Source organism: Sturnus vulgaris, unplaced genomic scaffold (assembly GCF_052056855.1).
Source record: "Sturnus vulgaris isolate bStuVul1 unplaced genomic scaffold, bStuVul1.hap1 Scaffold_194, whole genome shotgun sequence".
NCBI lineage: Eukaryota > Metazoa > Chordata > Aves > Passeriformes > Sturnidae > Sturnus > Sturnus vulgaris.
The window spans coordinates 2,696,495-2,722,263 of record NW_028276164.1 but is presented as its reverse complement, the minus strand read 5'-3'; the positions used below and the strand labels follow the sequence as shown (position 1 = coordinate 2,722,263).

The 25,769-nt window shown below is 58.4% G+C and overlaps 1 protein-coding gene across 1 annotated transcript in view; it reads right to left on the bottom strand.

Moving 5' to 3' along the window:
* The window catches only part of LOC148218186 (uncharacterized), an 89,904-nt gene extending 71,199 nt beyond the window's left edge, over positions 1 to 18,705 (bottom strand). The window contains 1 exon segment of the mRNA XM_088157921.1: positions 18,490 to 18,705. Coding sequence (XP_088014047.1) covers positions 18,490 to 18,705 — 216 coding nt within the window.
* Positions 18,706 to 25,769: the final 7,064 nt, after the last annotated feature.

The window sequence follows — 25,769 nt, the reverse complement described above, 5'->3', positions numbered from 1 at the left end:
AGCAGCAGAGCGATGTCCAAAGGCAGGGAGCGTGGATCTCAGTGCTGGGATGGCAGGGGAGATGCCAGATCCGAGCACGGGGCGTCCTCCTCTCACTCCATGGGTGAAGTGAGAGACCAAGAGTCCCCCCCCCAGACCCCTCTCCCACCTTTTCCTTCTTGGTCTCCCCCCATCTCCCCACCCCCCTGCAAGAGAAAACTGTTGCTACTAAGGTGTAGCCACAAATACTTAGCAGAACAATGGGAAAAATTCCTCAGAGAGAAACGGGAACAATTCAACACCAAACAGGAGGAAAGAGTGGTCTGAAGATCTTATTCTGAATTTGCTTTTCTTTCTCTTTCTTCGTGTAGTTCATGAAGATTTTTATACCCTTTTAAGTTTTAGGCCTGACTTGCTCTTTTGCTCCTCGTTCTGTCTCACAACAGAAAATGAGTATATTTAAATTGGCAACTCAAAACTATAACATTATTTGGTGCGTTTGCTGGGAAATTCAAAAATTAAAATTAAACCAAGACATTAGATTATCCTGTCTGGATGAAGATAACCAGAACTACAGGGAAGGAATTTATTGATGGGGAGTAGGACAGGATGGCTACAAAAAAAAGTTGGTTTACAGGTTGGGGGGGTGATTTTGAATAATGCAAGAAGGTCTATGAATGTACAACACGTTGATGCATTTAAGGAAGTGTTTTCTGAGTGTGTGGCCTTGGCTGAATGCCCAGCACCCAGCCACATTAACTCTTTGCTTTATTGTCTTAATCTCTTATTTGTTTACTTTTTTATTAAACCTTGTAAAATTTACCAGGAAAGTGAACCTCGTTTTTCACATCACTATGGGCAGGGAGCTGCTGCTCCTGAAGCTCCCCTTTCCTCGTTCCTTCCAGGAGGAAAGCTGGGTGTGGGAGCGCTGCATGCGCTCCTTCAGAGGCTGCTGAGGGCAGGGCTGGGGAAGGGGAAGAAGTGGATGAAGAACTGCGTGCAGTGTCCTGGCCCTGCTCATCCTCCCCATGAATGACGAGGCCCCCAGGGTGGGCCAGGCACTGCTGCCAAGGCTGAGCACTGACACGGAGAGGGGTGGCTGAGCCCCCCTGGGGCTCCAGGCCTTGGGCAGCATTCCCCAAGCACAGCCCAGGGAAGGGTCCCTGCAGAGCCAAGTTGGCATTGCCAGCACCTGCCCTGCCCACTCCAGCAGGGCTCAGCACCAGGCCAGGACACCGAGGTGTGGACAGGTGTGTCCCCAAAGGTGTTGGAGAGCAGGCATTTGGGCCTCAATCCCTGTACCTGGGGGCCATTCCCAGATGTTTTGGCAGCTCCCTAAAGGCAGAGTTACCCCAGGTCAACTTTCCCAGGCCCTGGAGCCATCTCCCAGTTCCTGCTGTTCCACAGGCCTCCAGGAATGCCGTCCTTGCTATCGCAGAGCTCCTCAAGTGGAAGGAGCTGAAGCACGTGGTAAAGACAGGGCAGACCTGGAGGATGGCTGACTGCTTGGTGAGGATGTGCCCCAGGGACTGTGCTGGGCCGTGGGCTCTGCAGCTGGGCCTGGGGAAGAGACCCCACAGCCTGGAGCTGCATCCTTGTTCCTGGCTCAAGAACAGAGCCCCAGGGGCTCTCCTCCAGTCCCATCTCCCCTTCCTGCACCCAGTGGGAGGGAGGAGGGCTCTTGGTAATGGGGCTGCTGCCAGGAGGGGCTGCTCCAGCCACCTGGAAGATGTGTGACAATACCCACATCTTTCTGGTCGCTCCAGATGGAAAAGGACAGCAGCAGGGCTGAGCAGCACCTTCATCAGAGCCTGCAGTACCTGAGGGACCCTCAGCAATGTGTGCAAGACTGGACCATCAGGTTCATGAGCCCCAGCCCGGGGTCCCTCTTTGGGCAGCCCCTGTCCCCCCCAGCCCCTGCCCAGTGCCACATCCAGGCTGCTGGTGGTCCCTGTTTGTTTGGGATCGTGCTGGGGAACAGCAGGGGCTGACAGAGCTCTGTGCCCAGGGACCATCGTGTGACATCCCCAGGACCAGAGCGAGGAGCTGCCTGCTCTGGATTTCAGTGGGGAGTGGGGAGTGAGGGCTGGGAGAGTGGGGGGTCTCTACAAACACGGGAACTCATCTCGGCTCTGTTTTGGTCACAGAACTTCAGGCCTTGCAGAAAGATGGGTGTGAACTCACGCGTTGTCTGGCAGCTCAGAGCAGCTCGATCCTGAGGAGCCGAAGGAGCAGCAGACACCGGGACAGTCCCTGCGAGCTCTGTGGTGCTGGCACTGCTGAGCTGGGGGCCTGTTGTGCCCAGAGTGGGACATTCAGGCTCGACTGATCAGGGACACCCTCCTGCTGATTCACAAGGTGCAGAAAGGACTCCTTGACTTCCCAGGGTTCTTCTCAGAGAAGGCTCTGGGTGTGGCTGGATCCAACCCCAGCCCCAGACTGGGGCAGCACTTTAAGTCTGAAGGGTCACACAGGCGTCCTTGAGCCTGGAGATCACTTTCTCCTAAGGATTATGGCTGGCAAGCCAACTATAGTTTTGTAAATAAAGTTAGTTTTTTTAAGTTTTAAGTAATTGCTTTTCAAATTTCTTTTAAGACATCCCAAAGGTACCTGCGGGCAGGTGAGCACACAGGTGTGATGGGGTGGGTGGGATCAGGCCAGGAATTAGACCCTGATTTTGTGATTTACAGCAGGACTTCTCCTCTGATCCTAATTCCCAGTGTTATGGTGCTGCCAGGTGTGCTGCTGGTGGGTCTGGGACCCTCACAATGAGATCTGATACCCCTAAACTGGGGTTTGGGTCCCTCAGATGGGGGGTTCAGGTCCTGGACTCCTAAACTGGGGTCAGGGACCCTCAAACTGTAATCTGGGTTCTTTAAACTGGGTCTGGGAGTCTTAAACTGAGATCTGGTACCCCCAAACTGGGATCTGCAGCCCTCCAGCGTGATCTGGGATCCTCACACTGAGGTCTCAGCTCTCCACCCTGGGACCTGGGCCTCTCAAACTGGGGTCTGGAATCCGCAAAGTGGGTCTGGACCCTCCCCCCACCTGGAGTTTGGACCCCTGAGAAAACTGGGGGGACAAGTGGGGGAGGTGAGGTAGGGGTTTATTTGGGGGTACAAAGATTAAAGGGGGATGGGGAGACCTCAGAGTGGAATTTTGGGTCCACCTTAGAGGGGGGAGGTGAGTGGGAGTAGCCCAGGATGGAGATTTGGGATCCTCAGGGTGGGCTTTGTGGGGTCTCAGGGGGGATTTGGAGGTCCCAGAGTGGGTTCTGGAGGGTCTCAGGGTGGAACTTTGGGGTCCCAGAGTTGATTTAGGCAGTTCCAAGATAGATTTTGTGGGTCCCAGCGCCAGTTTTCACAGACCCCTTAGTGGAAGGCCTTTGGGGTTTGAGGATTCCCAGGGTGGATTTTGGAGTTTCACAGTGAGTTTCACCCTCCCCAGGATGGATTTGGGCATCTCAGGTTGGGTTTTGGGGTTCCAGAGTAGGTTTTTAGGGTCCTAGGATGGATTTTTGGGGTCCTAGGCAGGGTTTTCAGGGTCAGGGGGATGGATTTTAGGGTTCCAGCACCCGCAGCACAAAGTCCAGGGCGGGGGCACTGTGGGTCAGACACCCCATGGACACCACGTCGATGTGGGGCCCCAAAAACTGGGGGAGGGTCCCCAAAACGATGCCCCCGCTGGCCTCCACCGTCACTCCGGGATGTGCAGCCTTGACCTGCGCCGCAGCCGAGTGCAGCTCCTGGGGGGACACCCTGTTAGCAGGGAGCACCCCCTCCCCAAAATTTGGGGGTACACTGGACATATGGATGTATACTGGATGCTACATAGTGCAGAATCCCCCCCCAAATTGCCCCAAATCTGCCCAATTTGGGCCTCCCCCACAGGAAACCCCCAATTCAGGGATTACTCCACCCACTGAGCTCCAAAACTGGGGTGTCCACCCCCAACCCCTCCAAATCAAGGGTTATCCTGATTAAACCCAATAAAAACTCAATAAAAATAGATTCCCACCCAACATCTGCCCAACTGGGGGTACCACCCACCACTGACCTCCAGAACAACCCCAAATTTGGGCTCTCCAATCCAAATAGCTGTCCCCCCACCCAGAACCCCCCAGAATTGTGGCCTCCTATCCAACGCCTCCAATCCAGGCATTTGCCCACCCCTGACCCCCAAATTACAATCCCCCCACCTAAACTCCCCAAGTCAAGGGTCCCTTCACCCAAAACCTCACAAACTGGGATTATCCAACCCTCTGACTCCCCCGAAATTGGGATTCCCCCTCGTATCTTTGGGACTACCCCACATTTACAGCAGATTCCCATTTTACTGGTGTAGCCTCACCCCGGGATGTCCCCCATTTTTGCCACTCCCCTCGATTTTGGGGGCTCAGCTGGGGATAACAGAGCCAGGATCTATGTGGTTAATCCCCACTTTTTTGGGTTCAACTCATTTCACTGGTCTGCCTCTCTTTTTAAAAGGTCTTGACCCCCATTTTTTGGGGTCCAGGCTCACACCTGGAGGGTCCTCCCATTCTTGGGGGCCCTTGCCAGATTTTGGAAGCTCACCTGGTGGGGGCAGAGGTCAAACCTATGGCATTACCCACCTTTTTTTGGGAGATCTGTGCCCATTTGTGGGGTTTATCCCCATTTTTGGAATCCAAACCCCCATTTTTGGGGTCCAGCCCACACTTGGGGTCCCACCTCTATTGGCCCCCTCCGATTTGGGGGCTCACCTGGGGGCTCAGGTTGTCCAGCAGGACGATGTCAGCCCCAGCCCCAGCAGCCGCCAGCGCCTCGTCCGCACTCGAGCACTCGACCCCCAACCGGCGGGTGAAGCCCCCGGCCCGGCGCACCCCCAAAATCATCTGGGGAAGAGGGGGGTCAGGGAGAACCCCAGAGGGACGCCCCAGTGTGGGGCAGGGTAAAATGGGGGCTCCCCCACAGTCATTCGCTTAAAATTGCCCCCCCCCCACTGCCCTCCCCCCCACATTGATCCCCAAATTTGGGTCCTCTCCCCCAGAGTTCCCCAATTCAAGGTTGTCTGCTGCCACCAAAGTTGGCCTTCTCCCAACTACAAACACCAAAATTTAGAGTTACTCAAAGCATGATCTTCCCCCAGGTTTTGACCCCCCAGTTTCCCACCCAAATTGGGACCCCCGCACCCATCCCCCCCCCAATTCAGGGGTCCTCCCACATTAGTCCACACCCACAATACCCCAGTCCAAGAGTCTGTCCCAAAATTGGTACCCCCTTTAAATATTGGTGCTTCCCCACCACCCTCGAAATTCGGGGTACCCCAAGCTATCACTCCCCCCAAAGTCGAGCCCCCTCCACCAAACCCCCCATTATCTCCAGACCTCACATTCCCCACACCCCCAGAATTGGGGTTGTCACACCGACCACCCAGAACCCACCAATTCAAGGGTCCCCCTCCAATTTTCCCCCCCAAACTGGGGTGCTGCTCCTCCAGTCTCCGGGTTTCCCCAAAATCCAGGGATCCTGCCGCCATTACCGCCCAAATTCTGGAGTCCCCCCACACCCAGAAGCCCCCAATTCAAGCCCCCCCAATTGTCCCCACAAAGTTTGGCGTCCCCACCTGCTCGAGCCCCCCCGCTGCCGCCGCCAGCGCTCGGTGATTGTCCTTGAGGAGGAGGAGTCCCCCCAAACCTGCCCGGTGGGGGTCAGCGCCCCCCACCCCCAGCGCGTATTTCTCCGCCAAGCGGAACCCGGGCGTGGTTTTTCGGGTGCCCCCCACGACCCCCGCCCAGCCCTGGGCCCGGGCCACCCCCACAGCCCTCGCGGCCATCGAGGCCACCCCGCTGCAGCGCCCCAAAATATTGAGGGCGACCCTCTCCGCTGCCAGCACCCCCGCGGCCGGACCCTCCACCTCGGCCACCAACACCCGCCCGGGGGGCAGCGCCGCCCCCTCGGGCACCCTCCAGGTGACCCGGCACCCCGACACCCCGAAAACGGCCTCGGCCAAGGGGGCCCCGGCCAGGACACCCCCCGAGTGCCCCCCGGCCTTGCTGAGCAGCTGCGCTCGGGTCGCGCTGTCCCCCACGGTCGCCACCGCCGCGTCCGGCCAGGGCGCGTCCTCGTCCAGCCAGGAGCGCGCCAGGGAGCGCAGGCGGTGCGGGGGGGGCGGGGGGGCCCAGCCCCGGGCGGGGGGCGGCGAGCGGGCCGGGGGCGAGCGGGACATGGTCCGGGGGAGCCTGGGCAGAGAGACAGAGGCGCTGCTTGGGGGCTGCGGGACTGGGATTTGGGGTCGTGGGGAGGGATTTAGGATCTTGGGGAGGGATTTGGGGTCATGGAGAGGGATTTGGGGTCGTGGGGAAGGATTTGGGGTCTTGGGGATGGGTTGTTGGCGTCCTAAGAAGGTCCGTGAGAGGGTATTGGGATGCAGGAAGGATTTTCAGGGAGATATTTGGGCGTTGAGGGGGTTTGGAGGGGTTTTGAGGCGTTGAGGGGGAAATTTGGGTTGGTCTTTGCAGGATTTGGGGAATTTTGAGGGGTTGCTGCAGGGGTTGAGGGTCCCAGGAGGGTCCTTGAAGAGATATTGGGGTGCTGGGAAGGGCTTGTCGGGAGGTTATTGCGTCCTGGGAAGGGGATTTTGGGCGGCTCCTGGGGGGAGGTTGAGGGTCCTAGGAGGGTCTTGGAGGGGATATTGGGGTCCTAAGGGGATTTTGGAAAATATTTTTGGGTGCAGGGGGTATGTTGGGAGTTATTGGGGTCCTGGGATGGATCTGGGAGTCCAGGAAGGAGATCAAATGTGGGTCCCGCCCCTCCATGGGCACCCAAAATGTGGGTCCCTCTCCCCCCTCCTGCCCCTTCCCCCCAGCTCAGGGGCGTCCAAAGTCCGGTCCGGAGTGGCCACATCACCCACCCCTCCCCCCTCCCCTTCCCGAGACTCCCAGGTGGGGGAGGGGCGCCCCACTGACCTGTCCAGGGTTGGAGGCGACTGAAGCCCGAATTGGGGCTCGGGGGTTCTTACCTGGGGGGGCGTGGCCCGCCTCGCCCCAATGCCCGACCCTGGGCTGTGATTGGCTGCCCTGGGGGTCCCCACCCCCCAAAAAACCCGCAGGCGGTTTGGGATGGGGGAGGGGAAATTCCCTTTATTGACAGCAAATGAGCGTGGCGAGGGCATTGGGGACACTTGGGTGGCGCCCCACGGACGGGGGGGACACTTGGGGTGACACCAGATGACATCAGGTGATTGCCCCAACCTGTCCCGCCTAATTCAGACCCTGCCACATCCCATCAGTGTCACGTGGAGGGGTTACAGAGACATCGAGGGTGATGGACACATGGGGGTGACAGGAGGTGACAGTGACAGGGGTGTTCCCGCAGTAGCTGTGATAGGAACACTGGGATGTGAAAGGGAAAACAAGGCGTGGGGGGGAGAGGGGGTGGTGACAGTGCCAGGGGTGTGATGACAGTGCCAGGGGTGTGATGGTGACAATGTCAGGGGTGTGGGGTGGCAGTGCCAGGGGTGTGGTGACAGTGCTAGGGGTGTGGTGACAGTGCCAGGGGTGTGGTGACAGTACCAGGGGTGTTCCTCTGGGCGGGGCTGGGGCTGAGGGGTTGGACAAGGTTGGGCTGAGGACAGAAGATGGAGATGGGAGAAGAGGGGAACAGAGGGACATTGCGAGGGGGAGACAGGGAAGAGATTTGGGTGGCTGAGCCATGGTGGAGGGGACAGCAGAGGGGACATGGAGATGACAGTGGGGGCAGGGACAAGAGAGGACCCAGACATGGAGTTGGGGACCTGGAGAGGACATGGACATGGTGGTGGGGTCATGGGGATGGGGATGGTAGCCAGGAGGAGATGGTCAAGGAGACCTGGAGATCGTGGAGGTGACCTGGACATGGTGGTGGCACATGTGGAGGGGACAGGGAGGAGGTGGAGGAGACAGGAAGACAGAATTTGAGATGCAGAAATGGGCAGTGAAATGTGGAGAGGTGGTGGGGACATGGGGAGGACATGAGGGGGGATATGGAGATGTTCAAGGTGAACAGGATGTGGTGGTGGGACATGAGGAGGGGACAGGGAGATGGTAGTGGGGGCATGGAGATGGTCAAGAGCACCTGGAGATGGTCGAAGGGACACAGGAAGTGAGAGAGTGGGGACAGGGAAGAGCTGGAGGTGACCTTGGACCGTGAAGGTGACCATGGAGGTGACCCATGAGCAGAGGGCAGGGTTCAGGTGGGACATGGGCCCATGGGAACAGGGGGATTGGGAATGCTGGGACAGGGGGCTGTGGGGACATGGTGTGAGCAGTGTCAGGGTGATGGTGTCAAGGGTGTGGGTGATGAAGATGAAGGTGATGATGAAGATGGTGCTGTTGGTGTTGTGGTGATGATGATGGAGGTTGATGGTATTGGAAGATGATGATGGCGGTGTGGGTGATGAAGATGAAGATGATGATGTTGCAGAGGATAAGGCTGATGATGTGGGTGGTTGTGGTGATGAAGATGATGGTGATGATGAAGGCCACCCCTGCTCCTTATTGAGGGCATTTCACATCTCGATGGGGACCAGCACTGGCAGCGCCATCGGCTCTGGAGCCTCAAAGATGTCACAGTCCAGAGCCTCAAAGACCTCGCTGTGCTCTGGGAGCTGCATGAAGTGGGGCTGGAGGGGGTCACCAGGGGGTCACTGGGCTGGAACACTTAGGGGACACCTTGGGGACACCCAGGCAGGACTCCTGGGGGCTGGGGAGGCTCCACTGGTGTTGGGACTAAGGAGCAGCAGTTGCCCATCCCAAACATTGTCCCCACAGGGGGATTTTGCCAAGAGACAAGCACAGAATGGAGCACCCTAAGGTAAGATCAAGGTGGGACAATTGTCCTCAGACCATCTTGGACCTTGGGGGAGGTAAACAAAGCTGGGGGATCAGAATGGACCCTGGTGGTGGACAAGGAAATCCAACCCAGCACTGGTGCTGGAATCAGCTGTGACTGGGTCAAAGGGAATTCCAGAGGGGCAGATGGTGACCACTGATCCATGGCCACCACCAAGCCCAGAAACCTCCAGCTGAACAGAAGAGTCAGCCTGAGCCTGGAATAATCAGCACCCAAGGCCAGGGAATCGTTAAACCAATGGCATTAGAGAGGGGTGTAGCCCATGAGCACTGATTCCTGAGTTTGCTAAAATGGATAAACAGGGAGAAGTTCAGAATTACCTCAGGACCCCCCACCACCCAGAAGCTCCAGGGGAAGAAGGACCAACAGGACACTGCTGGATCCATGGGTGGTGCTGACCTTCTGATTGATCTCTCACCCTCCCTTCTCCCTCTCTTCCTGCCCTTCCTCCTTTCTCTCCCTGGCATTCTATTGTTCAGTAAATTCCAGACTATTGACTTTGGTCCCATTTGCCCCTGAATTTGGGCAGAGGCACCTCAAGGATGGGATCTGAACAGCCCAAGATTCTTCAAGTGACCTTAACCCCCTCACTGCCAACAGCCATGAAGTCACGAGTGCTGATCCTTGGCCAGGGAAGCTCTGTCACTCCCAGACGGAGCAGAGGAGCCAGGGCTCCAGGCTCCTGGCCATGATCCTCTCCTGCCCCGAGCCCAACCTGTGCTCCCTGGGGATGGGGCTCCCAGAGCCCTGGGCAGAACCTGTTTCCCTCTGTGCCCCAAACCCTGGGGGCTCCAGAGGCTGCTCTGGGTGCCCCTCGTCCCTCCCAGCTCCAGGGGGACATTCCAGGGTGTCCCAGCTTGCCCTGCCCAGGGCACACAGTGGTGGGAGGGGAGAGAGAGACCCCTGGGAGCCCCTGGAGTCACTCTGGTCATGGTGGGGGAGGGACTGGAGACTCGCAGGGTTGAGCAAGGGCCACAGAACACACAGGGACACGGAACACGGACATGGGAACACACATGGAGATACGAACACACAGAGACACAGGAACACTCAGGGATGTGGGAACACACAGGGACACGGAGCACACATGGATACACATAGACATGGAACACACATGGATGTGGGAAGACACACATGGACAGGGGAACACAGACAGAGACATGAGAACAGGCACACGTGCATACACAGAGTTGTTTTGCTGAAGGGGTTTATTGATTATTCCAGGGACATTCCCAGGGCTCCCAGGGGATCAGGGGGATTATCCAGAGGTGATCATCTCTTCATGCTGCTGGAGGGGGACAGGCCCTGGGTGTCATCACCAGTTCCAGACCTGAAAGGCAAAGACCCAAGTCGTGACACCCGTGTCCACTGGGACACGAGAGGAACCTTGTTCCCACCCCTCTCTTTGCAGGGACCTGCAGCAGGAGAAGGGATTTGGAGCCCCGGATACACCTGGGACTGGACTTGGCTCCTGACATCCATGGGGCTCCCAGAGCCTCTCACCCTGGAATATCCCAAAACCTCCCAGAGCCCTTGCAGCTCCACAGGGACACTGGGTGTCCCCAGAGCCCCCCAGTGCAAGGAAAGCCTTGGGGACAGCTCTGTCCACCTAACCCCAGCACATGGATCAGGGACGGCCTCCTCCATGTCCCTCTGACTTTCCCAAGCTCTGCCCACCCCACAGGGCTCAGGGATCTGCCCTGGTCCCCGAGGATCTTTTGTGGGGCTGGAGAACCCCCAAGATTTCTCACCAGGGCATCCAGAGGGGCAGCCGGGCATCACTCCCGCAGAAGCTCCACCTGCTCAGCCACGAGGGGCTGGGGAGAAAGGGGGGGTTAGAGCCACACTGGGGGATACTGGGGCTGGTTGGGAGATACTGGGGTAGGCTGGGGTGTACTGGGGCACAGTGGGGTGTGCTGGGGTGCACTGGGGGTGATGACCAGGACAGGGGAAGCTCTGGGCACAGCAGAACTGCGGGTACCCACCTCAGACCTCTTCACTCGTTGGACGCCATTCTTCTTCTGCAGAGAGATGGGGAGATGTCACTGGTCACTGGGGTGTCCCCAGTCCCAGCAAGGCACGGGGGGACCCAACTGGGCCCCAGTTCCCACACTGGTGCCCCAATTCCAGGACTTACCACAATGCATCCACCTGCAGCTCCTCCTATGACTGTCTGCAGATGGAGAGCAAAGGTTTAGTCTGGAATGGCCCCTGTGGGACTCAGCGGGTCACAGGTGTCCCCACGCCCCGTGGCTGTCCCCAGTCTGAGGGGGAAAATCCCTTCTGCTCCCCCAGTCCCACTCCAGGCAGTTTCACCTGATCCCTGTTCCTGCAGGGACCACGGTGGGGATGGAGACGAGGAGAGCGAGGGGAACTTGGGCCCTCCAAGGAGGAGGGGATGGAGTGGGATGTGAGGGCCCCAAAGACACTGAACTGGGGGGAGTTTGGGGACCCAGGGGATGGGGCTGGGGTGTTGAAGGGATGGGAATGGGGGAATGCAGGTGGGGAGGCAGGAATTCCAGTGGGGGGACATGGGGGCTGAAGTGGGAGGTGGGTGGGGACAGGGGAAAGCAGGGGCAGAGGACCAAAACTGTTGGGTTTGGGAGGGGCTTTGGGAGTCCAGGAGGGGGATTTGGGGATACTGTCATGGAGAATGAGAAAGGGAAGGGAGTGGAGGGAAAGAGGAGAGGAAGTGGACTGGGCATGGGGATCTTTGGGGTGACTGGGGTGCACTGAGATGGGTGGGAATACAATGGGGACCCTGGGGAAGGGGCAGCCTTGGGAAGCTCTGGGATGTACAGGCACGCACTGGGGTGCACTGGGATGGCCTGGAGGGTCATGGCCATGAGAGGGGAGGCTCTGGTTCAGCAGAAAAATTCAGGATACTCACATCGCCAACAGCAATGCCACCAACTCGCTGTGGAGAGAGCATGAGATGTCACTGGGGTGTCCCCAGTCCTAGTAAAGATTGGGGGTGACCAAACTTCCCCCCAGTTCCCACACTGGTGAACCCAGCTCCAGGACTTACCCCAGCACATATAGCTCCACCACTGCCATCAAAGGTGGCCTGGGCAAAGAGAGCAAAGGTTGGTCAGGATTGGCCCTTGAGGGGCTGGGGGGACACAGGAGTCCCCAGCCCCCCACCTCCCACCCATGGCTGTCCTCTGCTCTGAGCAGGGGGTGCCGGGGGATTTGGGAACATCACTGCAGGGTGAAAGGCAATGAACTGAGGGCAAAGACTGGAAAGAAGACCCTGGGAATCATCTGGGGGCTTGAGGGGACCAGGGGCAGAGGGGGAGGCATTTCCCAGTTTGTGCCAGCTCAGCCTGGTTTGGGACTGGAACAGTTCATCCCAGTTTGGCCGAGTTCAGCCTAGTCTGTACTTAAATGAGTTTGGACCTCTTGGTCCCACTTCAGCCTAGTTTGGGACTGGCCTTTGTTCTTGTGTGGGCAACAGAGGAGATGCTGGGGAGATGCCCGAGGGGATCAAGAGGATGGGATGGGATGGGATGGGATGGGATGGGATGGGATGGGATGGGATGGGATGGGATGGGATGGGATGGGATGGGATGGGATGGGGAGGCCCAAAAGGACGGGATTTGGGGATAGCAGCACAGGAAAGCTCTGGGGCCCTCGCAGGGAGGAGCCGGGTCCGAGCATCCGTGGGGAAGCCGGGCTCTGGCAGCGGGAGTTGAATTGCGGCAAGGGGAAGGACAGAGGCAATGGTGGCGAGGAGAAAGCGGCACGGCCCGGGGCCGGGGAGCCCGGCGGAGCCCCTGCATTGGGAAGAGCCCTCAGACCTGAGCCCAGCCCGTGCCTTTGGAGCCTCACCTCGCTCTGTGCCGGCAGGCACAGCAGGATGGAGAAGAGCAGGGCCACGCTGAGCACAGCCACCTTCATCTTCCTCTCGCACTGGGCAGCGCTGGCTGAGGCTGCAGCAGGGCAGGAGCACCTTTATCCCTGCCGGGACTCCTCCCTGCGCCCTCCCTGACAGCCCCCAGGCCAAAGCCCGGCTTGGCACAGCCCCCAGCCCTGGCCACAAGCCCAACCCTGGCACAGAGTCCATCCCGCCTGTGGCACGGATCCAGCCCCGCTCCCCGCATCCCTGCAGCTTCCTGCACGGGGCAGCTGCCCCTGGAGGGGACCGGGCACCCGGGGGGCCGAGGGGGGCAGGCAGGGATCCAAAGGCAGCTGGGGACCCTGTGGGGACACCCCCACTCCAACACAATCCATCCTCCAACAGCCCCCAGCCCCACACCCCCCATCTCCCGGGACCCCTCCCCTCCCAGAGCGTTCCTTGCAGGACACCCCGGAGCTAAGCCCAGCCCCAAACCTGGAGTGTCAGAGCAGGATTGTCCCTGTTCCCACTGCAGCCCCTGGGCTCATTGGGCTGCACTGACCCCTCTTCCTGGGGCAGCAGCACCCCGGGATCAGGGAGAAGGGGCAGGGGGGAGCACAGCGGGATCAGGGGCCATGGCAGCAGCTGGGGGACCGGGATCTCCAGTCCCTGCAGGTGCCCTGGGGAGCACCGGGCAATGGTGGCACTGGGACACCGGGGCTGGCCTTGTGGCAGTGCTGGGGTGGTGGCAGTGCCCGGCTCCAGCCCATTCCTGTCCCTGCAGCCCCAGACTGCTCCAGGCCCCCAGGGGAAGATCCCCGGGCAGAGCCCCTGGCACAGCCACGGCCACCGTGTCCTGCTGGATCAGCCCAAGCCCGCTGTGCTGAGCTGGCCCAGCCATCGGCTCCCAGGGGCTCTGTGCCCAGCAGGGCTGTGGCTCCAGACCGGGCTGGCACTGGGACACAGCTCCCGCAGCTCCCCTGGCCCCAGGGATGGCCCTGCCCTGTCCTGCCCTGCTCCCAGCGCTGGCCCTGAGCTGGGGCTGACCTTCCCAGCCCAGGGTCCTGCGCTGCTGTCCCAGCTCAGAGGCCCCTGTCAGGGTCACCCCGAGGACACAGATCAGTGACAGTCCCTGCCAGGGCTGCCACGAGCTGCCAGTGCCTCCATTCTCCACTGACATTCCGTGACATTTCCAGGACATGTTCCCTCCTCACGGGACACTGACCTCACAGAAGGGACCTGTTGTGGCACAGGTCAGAAAATCCTTCAGGCACCTGACTTGACTGTTTGCATTGGATTTTCCTGCAGAGCCAGCAGTGACCTGGAAGATTTTCCTTTTGCCTGTTGCTGCTTTGTGCCTCCTTTGTTGGAGAACTGAGGAGCGTTGATCCTGGAGGGGCACAATGGAGGTGAAGCTGCTCAGGAGATGAATTTCCAGCCCCTGGACACCTAAGGGGCCATTCCAGATGACCCCAGCATTGGATTGATGGGCTCCTTTTTCCAGATCAGCACTTCAGGGCTCAGGGCTGACTGTGTCTACCAGTACCAAATTCATGGAAAACACCAAGCTGTGTGGCACTGTGGATCTGCTGCTGGGCAGGAAGGCTCTGCAGAAGGATCTGGGCAGGCTGGATCGATGGGCTGAGGCCAAAAGTGTGAGGGTCAGTAAGGCCAAGTGTGGGGTCCCACACTGGGGTCGCAACAACCCCATGGAATGCTCCAGGCTGGGGCAGACAGGCTGGAAAACTGGAAAAGGTCCTGGGAGTGCTGGTGGCAGTGTGTGAACATGAGCACAGGTGTGCCCAGGTGGGCAGAGGCAAAGGGCACCTGCGCTGTCCCAGCCATGGGGCAGCAGCAGGACCAGGGCAGTGACAATCCCTGTGCTGGCACTGCTGGGGACCCTTGAGGGCTGGGTCCAGGGCTGGCTCCTCATGGCCACAGAGACATTGAGGGGCTGGAGCGTGTCCAGGGGAGGGAACGGAGCTGTGGAAGGTGCTGGAGCACCAGAAGTGTCTGATGGAGCCGGGGGGGCTCAGCCTGGAGAAAAGGAGGCTCAGAGGGAACCTTCTCACTCTGCACAACTCCCTGACAGGAGGGGACTGCCAGGTGAGGGTCGGGCTCTGCTCCCAGGGAACAGGGACAGGGTGGGAGGAAACAGCCTGCAGCTGTGCCAGCTGGACATCAGGAGGAATTCCTTCATGGAAAGGGTGGTCAGGCCTTGAAAGGGGCTGCCAGGGGAGGTGATGGAGTCCCCATCCCAGAGGTGTCCAAGGAAAGCCTGCAAGTGGCACTCAGGGCTCTGGTGGGGATTGGTCACAGGGTGGCTTTGGTGGTCTTGGAGGGCTCTTCCAGCCACAGTGATCCTAGGATTCTGGGATTGTCCTGGAGAAATGCTTTTTGGCTTTTTTCCCATTCCAAGTTCTCTACTCGAGCTTCCAGTCTCCAGGGAGGTTCCCCATCTCACTTCCTTGTGTCCAACCCCCTGATCCACAGACAGAACCATGGGGTGACCCACGGGCTGTGGCACCAGCACCACTCCCTTGAGCAGAAATTCTTCATAGCTGAGACAGTAGGAGCAGGAAAAACATCCTTCCTTAAAAGCTGGAATAAATGTTGGGTCATTTTCTCCACAGCTGGACATGCCCAGTTCCTGGAGCTGGGTGGCCTGTCCAGCTCATTGTCCCCACGCTCTTGGTGAACACCATCAGTCAGTGCACTTTGCACAAACTCTCTCTGCATGGACAGCACGTACAGGATTCCATCCAGGTGTTGGGATGGCTGCTTGTTCTCCAGGTTCCTGTAAATTGCCTCCCCCACAGGTGATTCCCTCAGATCCTGGGTACCTCCCTCATCAGGGGCTCACAAGATCTTGCTCAAAGAGATTCCTGTCCTTCCCAGTGAGCAGGAGCTGCTTCTGGAGGCTGAGGACTGCTGCCCCATTCCCAACCCCACTGTCAATGCCCATATCCCCAGCAAGGAATCCCCTCGAATTCCTAACTCTTGGCCCCGGTATCTGGCATTGGAGTAACCAGCTGATGGTTTGCTCTCCCAGAGAGTGGCTGAAATCTTTTTGCATCTCTCCCAAGTCAGCCTCTGTTTCCATGGATCCTTCCTGGCTCCAAGGGCAGCCAGTGCAGCCAAGGGCCATGGTCTGGTGTTTGTGTGTCTGGAGATCCAGGGCTGCCCTGTTCCCCTCCCTGGATGTGGAGCAGGGGCAGGATGGGCCCAGCTGTGTCACACAGAGTTGGTGCTGGGGTTCCTTCCCTTGGTTTGAACCTCAGGACACTCCCTCCCTCCTGAACTCGCTCAGGTTGAAGTCTCAGACTGTTGGAGGTGACAACCTTCAGAGGGACCTGCCTGTGTTTGCCCACCTTGTCAGCCACGACTGCACTGCTTTGGGACGGGGCAAATCCCTGGGGGTCTCCCTAAAGAGTCGGTGAGCCTTAGGAAAACCTGGGAAACTCTTCTTGGGAAGCACCACCAGGAGGATTGTAGCTTCACAAGGATGTTCAGGACACTGAGGAATTGTTGGAATCAGGGAGAGCACACCTATGACAGAGGCACAGGTGGGGCAGGTGCTATTCTTGTGTGTCCTCTGCTGAAAACATCTTGGAGGACAAAAGGCAAAAAAAGTGAAATTGGGAATTGTCTCCATCCCCAAAGCAGAGGGATGGCCCAGCACAGAGCTCCAATGCCTGACAAAGATCAAGGCCAGGATTTTACAGCACTACCCAGAAAGCCCCCACAGAGCACAGTGACTGCAGCCCAAACCCACCTGTCAGGATTCCAGCAGGGACAGGAGCATGGCACAGCTGGGAAACTGATGGGGAGACCTGGAAAGGCATTGCTATGGCCAGCAACTGCTCACCAGCCAGTTATCCCAGCCAAACCAGTACAACAGCACTGAGACCCCCTGTTCCTGTCCTGTGTCCCCGCCTCTCCCCCACACCACAGCTACTGAGGGAGTCTGGCAAGTGGAGGGCTCTGGGAAATTTGGAAGGGAGATGTAAATATGGGGAGAACAGGCTCTTCTTTTATCCCCTGTGACCACCACAACACCTCCCTGTGGTCCCAGCCTGGGGAGAATGGGCAGGCCAGAAACTGATTTGGAACCTGACTGTGGAAGAAATCCCAAGGACAGGATGACAGAAAAATCAGAAATTTCCAAGGTTGCTCACAGTCCTGCCCAGGGAGAGGAAGGAACCACTCGAGGACAGATCAACTAAACCTCAGACCCCCCTGATCATTTCTCTAACCCATCTCTCCATCATACACCAAACTGGGAATTTGGGAATTTTCCATGTTCTAGTGAGCTGCTGATTCGGAAACAGGAACAAGTAGGTGCAGAGTTCATGAACCCACAGCTGGGAACATCTGGAATGGCCCCTTAGGTGTCCAGGGGCTGGAAATGTCCCTGGGCCCCTCCAGGATCAATGCTCCTCAGTTCTCCAACAAAGGAGGCACAAAGCACCAAGAGGCAAAAGGAAAATCTTCCAGGTCACTGCTGGCTCTGCAGGAAAATCCAACACAAACAGTCAAGTCAGGTGCCTGAAGGATTTTCTGACCTGTGCCACAACAGGTCCCTTCTGTGAGGTCAGTGTCCCGTGAGGAGGGAACATGTCCTGGAAATGCCACGGAATGTCAGTGGAGAATGGAGGCACTGGCAGCTCGTGGCAGCCCTGGCAGGGACTGTCACTGATCTGTGTCCTCGGGGTGACCCTGACAGGGGCCTCTGAGCTGGGACAGCAGTGCAGGACCCTGGGCTGGGAAGGTCAGCCCCAGCTCAGGGCCAGCGCTGGGAGCAGGGCAGGACAGGGCAGGGCCATCCCTGGGGCCAGGGGAGCTGCGGGAGCTGTGTCCCAGTGCCAGCCCGGTCTGGAGCCACAGCCCTGCTGGGCACAGAGCCCCTGGGAGCCGATGGCTGGGCCAGCTCAGCACAGCGGGGTTGGGCTGATCCAGCAGGACACGGTGGCCGTGGCTGTGCCAGGGGCTCTGCCCGGGGATCTTCCCCTGGGGGCCTGGAGCAGTCTGGGGCTGCAGGGACAGGAATGGGCTGGAGCCGGGCACTGCCACCAGCCCAGCACTGCCACAAGGCCAGCCCCGGTGTCCCAGTGCCACCATTGCCCAGTGCTCCCCAGGGCACCTGCAGGGACTGGAGATCCCGGTCCCCCAGCTGCTGCCATGGCCCCTGACCCCGCTGTGCTCCCCCTGCCCCTTCTCCCTGATCCCGGGGTGCTGCTGCCCCAGGAAGAGGGGTCAGTGCAGCCCCAATGAGCCCAGGGGCTGCAGTGGGAACAGGGACAATCCTGCTCTGACACTCCAGGTTTGGGGCTGGGCTCAGCTCCGGGGTGTCCTGCAAGGAACGCTCTGGGAGGGGAGGGGTCCCGGGAGATGGGGGGTGTGGGGCTGGGGGCTGTTGGAGGATGGATTGTGTTGGAGTGGGGGTGTCCCCACAGGGTCCCCAGCTGCCTTTGGATCCCTGCCTGCCCCCCTCGGCCCCCCGGGTGCCCGGTCCCCTCCAGGGGCAGCTGCCCCGTGCAGGAAGCTGCAGGGATGCGGGGAGCGGGGCTGGATCCGTGCCACAGGCGGGATGGACTCTGTGCCAGGGCTGGGCTTGTGGCCAGGGCTGGGGGCTGTGCCAAGCCGGGCTTTGGCCTGGGGGCTGTCAGGGAGGGCGCAGGGAGGAGTCCCGGCAGGGATAAAGGTGCTCCTGCCCTGCTGCAGCCTCAGCCAGCGCTGCCCAGTGCGAGAGGAAGATGAAGGTGGCTGTGCTCAGCGTGGCCCTGCTCTTCTCCATCCTGCTGTGCCCCCGGGCAGACGCTTGGCCTGGCAGACGATGCTCTCTGTATGTCGGACGGAGTTTGATTTGTCAGCACGACCCCGGCTCCGGGGCAGGATTCCCTCCTCTTGGTGAGCAGGAGATCCTTTGGGTTTGGATCTCTGGGATTTTCCTCCTTGGTTCGGGGGCAGCGGTGGGCTGGGGGATTTGGGGACCCCCTTGTCTCCCTCCTGCCCCATAAGGCCCAGTCCTGAGCTCCCCTTGTCACGGCCCCCCGGGACGTGGACACAGGGGGTGGTTCCATCATCGTGGTGAGTTCTGGAAATGGAAGGGCACTCACTGGGGAAACTGGGAACCAGTTTGTGCACCCTAATCCTTACTGGGGTGGGGACACCTCACTGGGATTGGGGACATCTCACTGGGTTCTGGGGACACCTCAGTGTGGGAACTGGGAACCAGTTTGTGCACACCATCCCTTACTGGGGCTGGGCACACCCCACTGATGTGTCCCTGTCTCTCCACAGGGGGAAGCCACAGCCAGGAAGAGCAAGGTGAGTACTGGGAATTCTGGGCCCAGACCTCCTCCTTCAGGGTTCCCACCATTGCACCCCAGTGCTCCCCAGTAAATCCCAGTGCTTCCCTGAGAGGCACCCAATTGTATTCCCACCCACCCCAGTGCACCCCAGTTGTTCCCAGAGAGGTCCCCACTGCAATCCGAGTTATCCCAGATACCCCAGTAACCCCGCAGTGCCTCATTCCCCGTCCATTTCCCACCCTCTTTCCCCCTTGCCCTTTCCAATTCCCATGTATGGGATATCCCCAAATCCCCTTCTCATCCCCTCACTCCCAAAGCCAAGCCCAAATCCCTCAGGTTTTGCTCCTGTCCCATTTTCTCCTGCCACCCCCCCCACCCCATGCTTGAGGCTCCATGTCCCTCTCATTGGAATTCCTTCTTCTTTCTTCTTCCTCCTCCTTCCCCCCACCCCCACCTCCAGCCTTTCCCCACTCTTGTTCCAATCCCGTGGGGTCCCCAATTCCCCCTTTTCACCATCACTGAGAGCCCCATTTCACCCCAACCCTCCCATCCCTGACTGGGACAGGGGACACCTCACTGGCACTGGGGACACCTCACTGGGATTGAGGACACTTCACTGTGGGAACTGGGAACCAGTTTGTGCACACCATCCCTTACTGGGGCTGGGCACACCCCACTGATGTGTCCCTGTCTCTCCACAGGGGGAAGCCACAGCCAGGAAGAGCAAGGTGAGTACTGGGAATTCTGGGCCCAGACCTCCTCCCTCAGGGCTCCCTCCATTGCACCCCAGTGCTCCCCAGTAAATCCCAGTGCTTCCCTGAGAGGCACCCCATTGTATTCCCACCCACCCCAGTGCACCCCAGTTGTTCTCAGAGAGGGAACCATTGCAATCCCAGTGCACCCCAGTAGAACCCAAAGAGGGCCCCATTGCAATCCCCGTTATCCCAGTTACCCCAGTAACCCCACAGTGTCTCATTCCCCGTCCATTTCCCACCCTCTTTCCCCCTTGCCCTTTCCCATTCCCACGTATGGGATGTCCCCAAATCCCCTTCTTGTCCTCTCGCTCCCAAAGCCCCGCCCAAATCCCTCAGGTTTTGTCCCTGTCCCACTTTCTCCTGCCACCCCCCCACCCCATGCTTGAGGCTCCGTGTCCCTCTCATTGGAATTCCTTCTTCTTTCTTCTTCCTCGTCCTCCTCCTTCCCCCCACACCCCCCAACACCTCTGGCCTTTCCCCACCCCTGTCCCAATCCCGTGGGGTCCCCAGTTCCCCCATTTCACCATCACTGAGGGCCCCATTTCCCCCCAACCCTCCCATCCCTGACTGGGACTGGGGACATCTCACTGGGTTCTGGGAACAGGTCACTGGAATTGCAGACACCGCATTGGGACTGGGGACACCTGACTGAGACTGGAGACACCTCACGGGCACTGAGGACACCTCACTGAGTTCTGGGGACACCTGACTGTGATTGAGGACACTTCAATGGGTTCTGGGGACACAGCACTGGGACTGGGGACACCTCACTGTGGGAACGGGGAACCAGTTTGTGCACACCATCCCTTACTGGGGCTGGGCACACCCCGCTGATGTGTCCCTGTCTCTCCGCAGGGGGAAGCCACAGCCAGGAGGAGCAAGGTGAGTACTGGGAATTCTGGGCCCAGACCTCCTCCCTCAGGTCTCCCTCCATTGCCCCCCAGTGCTCCCCAGTAAATCCCAGTGCTTCCCTGAGAGGCACCCCATTTTATTCCCACCCACCCCAGTGCACCCCAGTTGTTCCCAGAGAGGGAACCATTGCAATCCCCGTCATCCCAGTTACCCCAGTAACCCCACAGTGCCTCATTCCCCGTCCATTTCCCACCCTCTTTCCCCCTTGGCCTTTCCCATTCCCACGTATGGGATGTCCCCAAATCACTTTCTCATCCCTTCTCTCCCAATGCCCCGCCCAAATCCCTCAGGTTTTGTCCCCTGTCCCATTTTCTCCTGCCACTCCCCCACCCCATGTTTCAGGCTGTGTCCCTCCCATTTAAATTCCTTCTTCTTTCTTCTTCCTCGTCCTCCTCCTTCTCCCCCACCCCCCAACACCTCCAGCCCCAGCCCAGCCTCTGTCCCAATCCCATGGGGTTCCCAATTCCCCCATTTCACCATCACTGTGGGCCCCCCTTCACCCCGACCCTCCCATCCCTGACTGGGACTGGGGACATCTCACTGGGTTCTGGGAACAGGTCACTGGGGTGGGGACACCTCACTGGCACTGGCAACACCTCAATGGGACTGGGAACACCTCACTGGGATTGGGGACACCTCGCTGGGACTGGGAACACCTCACTGGGATTGGGGACACCTCACTGGCGCTGGGAACACTTCAATGGGACTGGGAACACCTCACTGGGATTGGGGCCACCTCACTGGGACTGGGGACACCTCGCTGGGACTGGGGCCACCTCACTGGGACTGGGGACACCTCGCTGGGTTTGGGGACAGCTCACTGTCATTGGGGACACGTCACTGGCTCAGGTGACACCCCAATGACGTCCCTTGGGCTCTCTGCAGGGAACAGTGAGAGCCTTTCCAGTGAAGAGGTCTGAGGTGAGGACCCGGAGCTCTGTGGGGCCCAGACCCTCCCCTGGCACGTCCACGGCCCTTGGGGTCACCCCAGGGTGCCCCAGTGCCTCCCAGTGTCCCCCAGCACCGCCCTAACCCCACCTTTGTCCCCAGCCCGTGGTGGCTGCCCCTCGGGATGCTGTGGTGAGCAATCTCAGGGGGTCTGCAGCCCCCCAAAGGCTCCTGGGGGGCTTTGGGGGGACCCTGCAGCCCCCTGGGGTGGGCAGAGCCCGGGGCCAGCAGAGGGACACCGAGGGGGCTGTCCCTGCTCCGTGTGCAGGGGACAATGGCCAGAGATGTCCCCAGGGCTGTCTTTGTGCCTGGGGGGCTCTGGGGGGCCGGGAGGGGCTCGGGGAGGGTTTGGGGCATCCCGGGGGGAGGAGATCTGGGGCTCACCTGGATCCGAGGAGCCGAGTCCTGTTCCAGGTGAGCCAGGCCCCAATTCCCTGCTCCTGCCGGGGAGGGGAGGGGACAAGGCCCCTCTGCTGTCCCCGGGGGCACGGGGGGGTCACGCTTTGGCCTCTGGCTTTTAGGATGGAGCCGATGGTGACCCCGAGTGCTGCCCCCTCCAGCGGCACGAGGAGATCCCATCCCTGGAGGAGCCCCGAGCCCTGGGAACCCCGGGAATGTCCCTGCAATGATCAATAAACCCTGAGCAGAGTGAGGGGTCCAGGCTTGGGTTCATTTGTGCCACAGCTCCCCGGGGAGAGATTCCCTTGGCATGGGGTCAGGAACTGCAGGAATGGCTCTGGGAGATTCCGTGGGGTCAGGAATGTTCCAGGAGCTTCCATGGGGTCAGGAAGCATTCCAGGAAATCCCATGGGGTCAGGAATGTTCCAGGAGCTTCCATGGGGTCAGGAATGTTCCAGGAGCTTCCATGGGGTCAGGAAGCATTCCAGGAAATCCCATGGGGTCAGGAACTGCTCCGGGAGCTTCCATGGGGTCAGGAGCTGCTCTGGGAGCTTCCATGGGGTAAGGAAGGTTCTTGGAGCTCCCATGGGGTCAGCAAATGCTCCAAGACCTTCCATGGGGTCAAGAACTGTTTCAGGAGCTTCCATGGGATCAGGAATGTTCCAGATCCTTCCATGGGGTACGGACCTGCTCCAGGTCCTTCCATGGGGTCAGGAACTGCTCCGGGAGCTTCCATGGGGTCAGGAATGTTCCAGATCTGTTGGTCACAGAAACCTGGGAGTTTTGGACTTTCTGTGCTTTCTGGCACTGACCCCAGGAGAACCCTGCTTTTGACTGGAGGCCTTGGAGAAGGCTTCCAAATTTGAGTGATGGAGTTAAGGTCACAGGTGTGCAATTGGAATAGAAGTGTGTGATTTCACATGGTGAAGGGTTTGGAATGTGAAGGTTTTATAATATAGTAATAGATATGAGACAAGATGGAGGATTTGGGGTGTCGTCTCCTTTCTGTCTTCTTCCTTCTTCTTCATGGTTTCAGGTAGTCGTTTCTGGCTGGACAGTTAGTGCTGCACTCTGGGTCAGAGGAGGTTGGTTATTGAGTCAAAAGTATAAATAATATAGGTTTTAGTTCTTAATTGAACTGTTTAGCTTTGGAAGACCTTGTACCTAGCTCAACTCGCCTCCATTTTGCTCACTTTTAGCTGTTAGCGAGAAGTGTTGCCGAACTCTCTGTACTTTAGATAAGATTTTTTTAAACGACCAAACCCAAACTCGAGGAAATTCAACTCCTTCGTGGTTTTAATCCTGACTTTGACTAAAAACAAAAGAAAATGAAGACAAACCACCAATTAGGTGGTGCAGTTACCCAATTACAAGTGACTCCATCACTTCCCTGGGCAGCCCATTCCAATGCCCAATCACCTTTTCTGTGAATAAATTTTTTCAAATGTTCAGGATAAACCTTCCTTTGGTGCAGTTAAGGCTGTTTCCTCTTGTCCTGTCCCTGTTCCCTAAGAGAAGAGCCTGACCCCCACCAGGCTGCACCCTCCTGTCAGGGAGTTGTAGAGAGTGATGAGGTCTCCCCTGAGCCTCCTCTTCCCCAGGATAAACATTCCCAGCTCCCTCAGCTGCTCCTCACAAGACTTGTGTTCCACAGCTTCTCCCCTGTTGTTCCACAGCCACTGCTCCTGTTCCAGTGCAGCTGCAACCCCTCCAGTGGTGCTGCTCCCACTCCAGTGCTGCTCGTCTGTGACAATGAGGGGACAGGTGGAACTGTGGGGCCATTGTGTCACTGAGGGCACACATGACACTTTGGGGCTATTGTGACATTGAGGGGACATATGGAACCCTGAGGCCATTGTCTCACTGAGGGGACACATGGAACACTGGGGCCATTGTGCCACTGCAGAGCCTCCTGGAAGAGTGGGGCCATTGCAACACTGAGGGGACACGTGGAACTGTGCGGATATTGTGTCACTGTGGGTACACATGAAAGCCTGGGGCCATTGTGACACTGAGGGGAAACATGGAACCATGATGCCATTTTGACACATGAAAACCTGAGGCCATTGTGACATGAGGGGAAACATGGAACCGTTGGGCCATTGTGACATGGCAGGGTCTCTTGGAGCCATGGGACCATGGTGACACTGAGAGGACACATGGAACTGTGGGGACACTGTAATTCTGAGGGGATTCATGGAACCCTGGGGCCATTGTGACATTGAGGAGATACATGGAACTGTAGGGACATTGTGACATTGGGGGGACACAGGGAACTCTGGGGCCATTGTGACACAGAGGGGACATATGGAACCGTGGGGTCACTGCGACACCTCAGGGCCTCCTGGAACCGTGGGGCCATTGTGACACTGCAGAGACTCTTGGAACTGTGGGGCCATTGGGACACTTAGGAGACACATGGAACCGTGGGGCTATTGTGACATTGAGGGCACACATGGAACCCTGGGGCCAATTTGACACTCAGGGGACACATGAAACCGTGCGGATATTGTGACACTGAGGGGACACATGAAAGCCTGGGGCCATTGTGTCACTGAGGGGAAACATGGAACCCTGAGGCCATTGTGACATGAGGGGACACATACAACCATTTGACCATTGTGATACAGGAGGGGCTCTTGGAACTGTTGGACCATGATGACACTGAGGGGACACATGGAACCGTGGGGCCATTGAGAAACTGCAGCACCTCCCAGATCTGTGGGGCCATTGTGACACTGGTGGACACATGAAAGCCTGGGACCATTGTGTCACTGAGGGGGAACATGGAATCCTGAGGCCAGTGTCATACTGAGAAAACAAATGGAACCCTGAGGCCATTGTGACAGGAAGGGACACATGGAACCATTGGGCCATTGTGACATGGCAGGGTCTCTTTGAACCGTGGGACCATGGTGATACTGAGTGGATACATGGAACCCTGGGCCATTGTGACACTAATGGGACACGTGGAACTTTGGGGATATTGTAACTTTGAGGGGACACATGGAACTGTGGGGCCCTTGTGACGCTGAGGGGAGACATGGAACCATGGGGCCATTATGATATACAGGGTACACATGGAACTGTGAGATATTGTGATACCTCAGGGCCTTTTGGAAGTGTGGGACCATTGTGCCACTGAGGAGACACATGGGACAATGAGGCAATTGTGACATTGAGGGGACTTATGGATCCCTGAGGCCACTGTGACACTTAAGGGACACATGGAACCGTGTGGACATTGGGACATTGAGGGGACACATGGAACCCTCGAGCCATTGTGACACTCAGGAGACACATGGAACTGTGTGGACACTGTGACACTCCAGTGTCTTGTGGAATCCAGAGGCCCCTGTGATTCTGTGGGGCCTCATGGAACCAAGGATCCATTGTGATCCCACAAGGCCTTGTCGTTCTCTGCGACTTCATGGAACTGAGGGGACACTGTGACACTGTGGAGTCTCTTGAATCCAAGAATCCATTGTGACACTTTCAGGATTTGGGGACTCTGTGACACTTTGGAGTCTTGTGGAATCCAGAGGCCCCTATGGTTCTGCAGGGATTTTTGGAACCAAGGGGCCATTGTGATGCCTCAGGGCCTTATGGTGTCCACAGATCATCGTGACATTTTGGGGTCTCCTGGAATGAAGGATCCATTTTGACTTTACAGGGCCTCATGGAGCCAAGGGTGACAACATGAGACCTCACAACAGAAAGGGGGTCCCTCTGTGCTGGTTTTGCACATTTGACA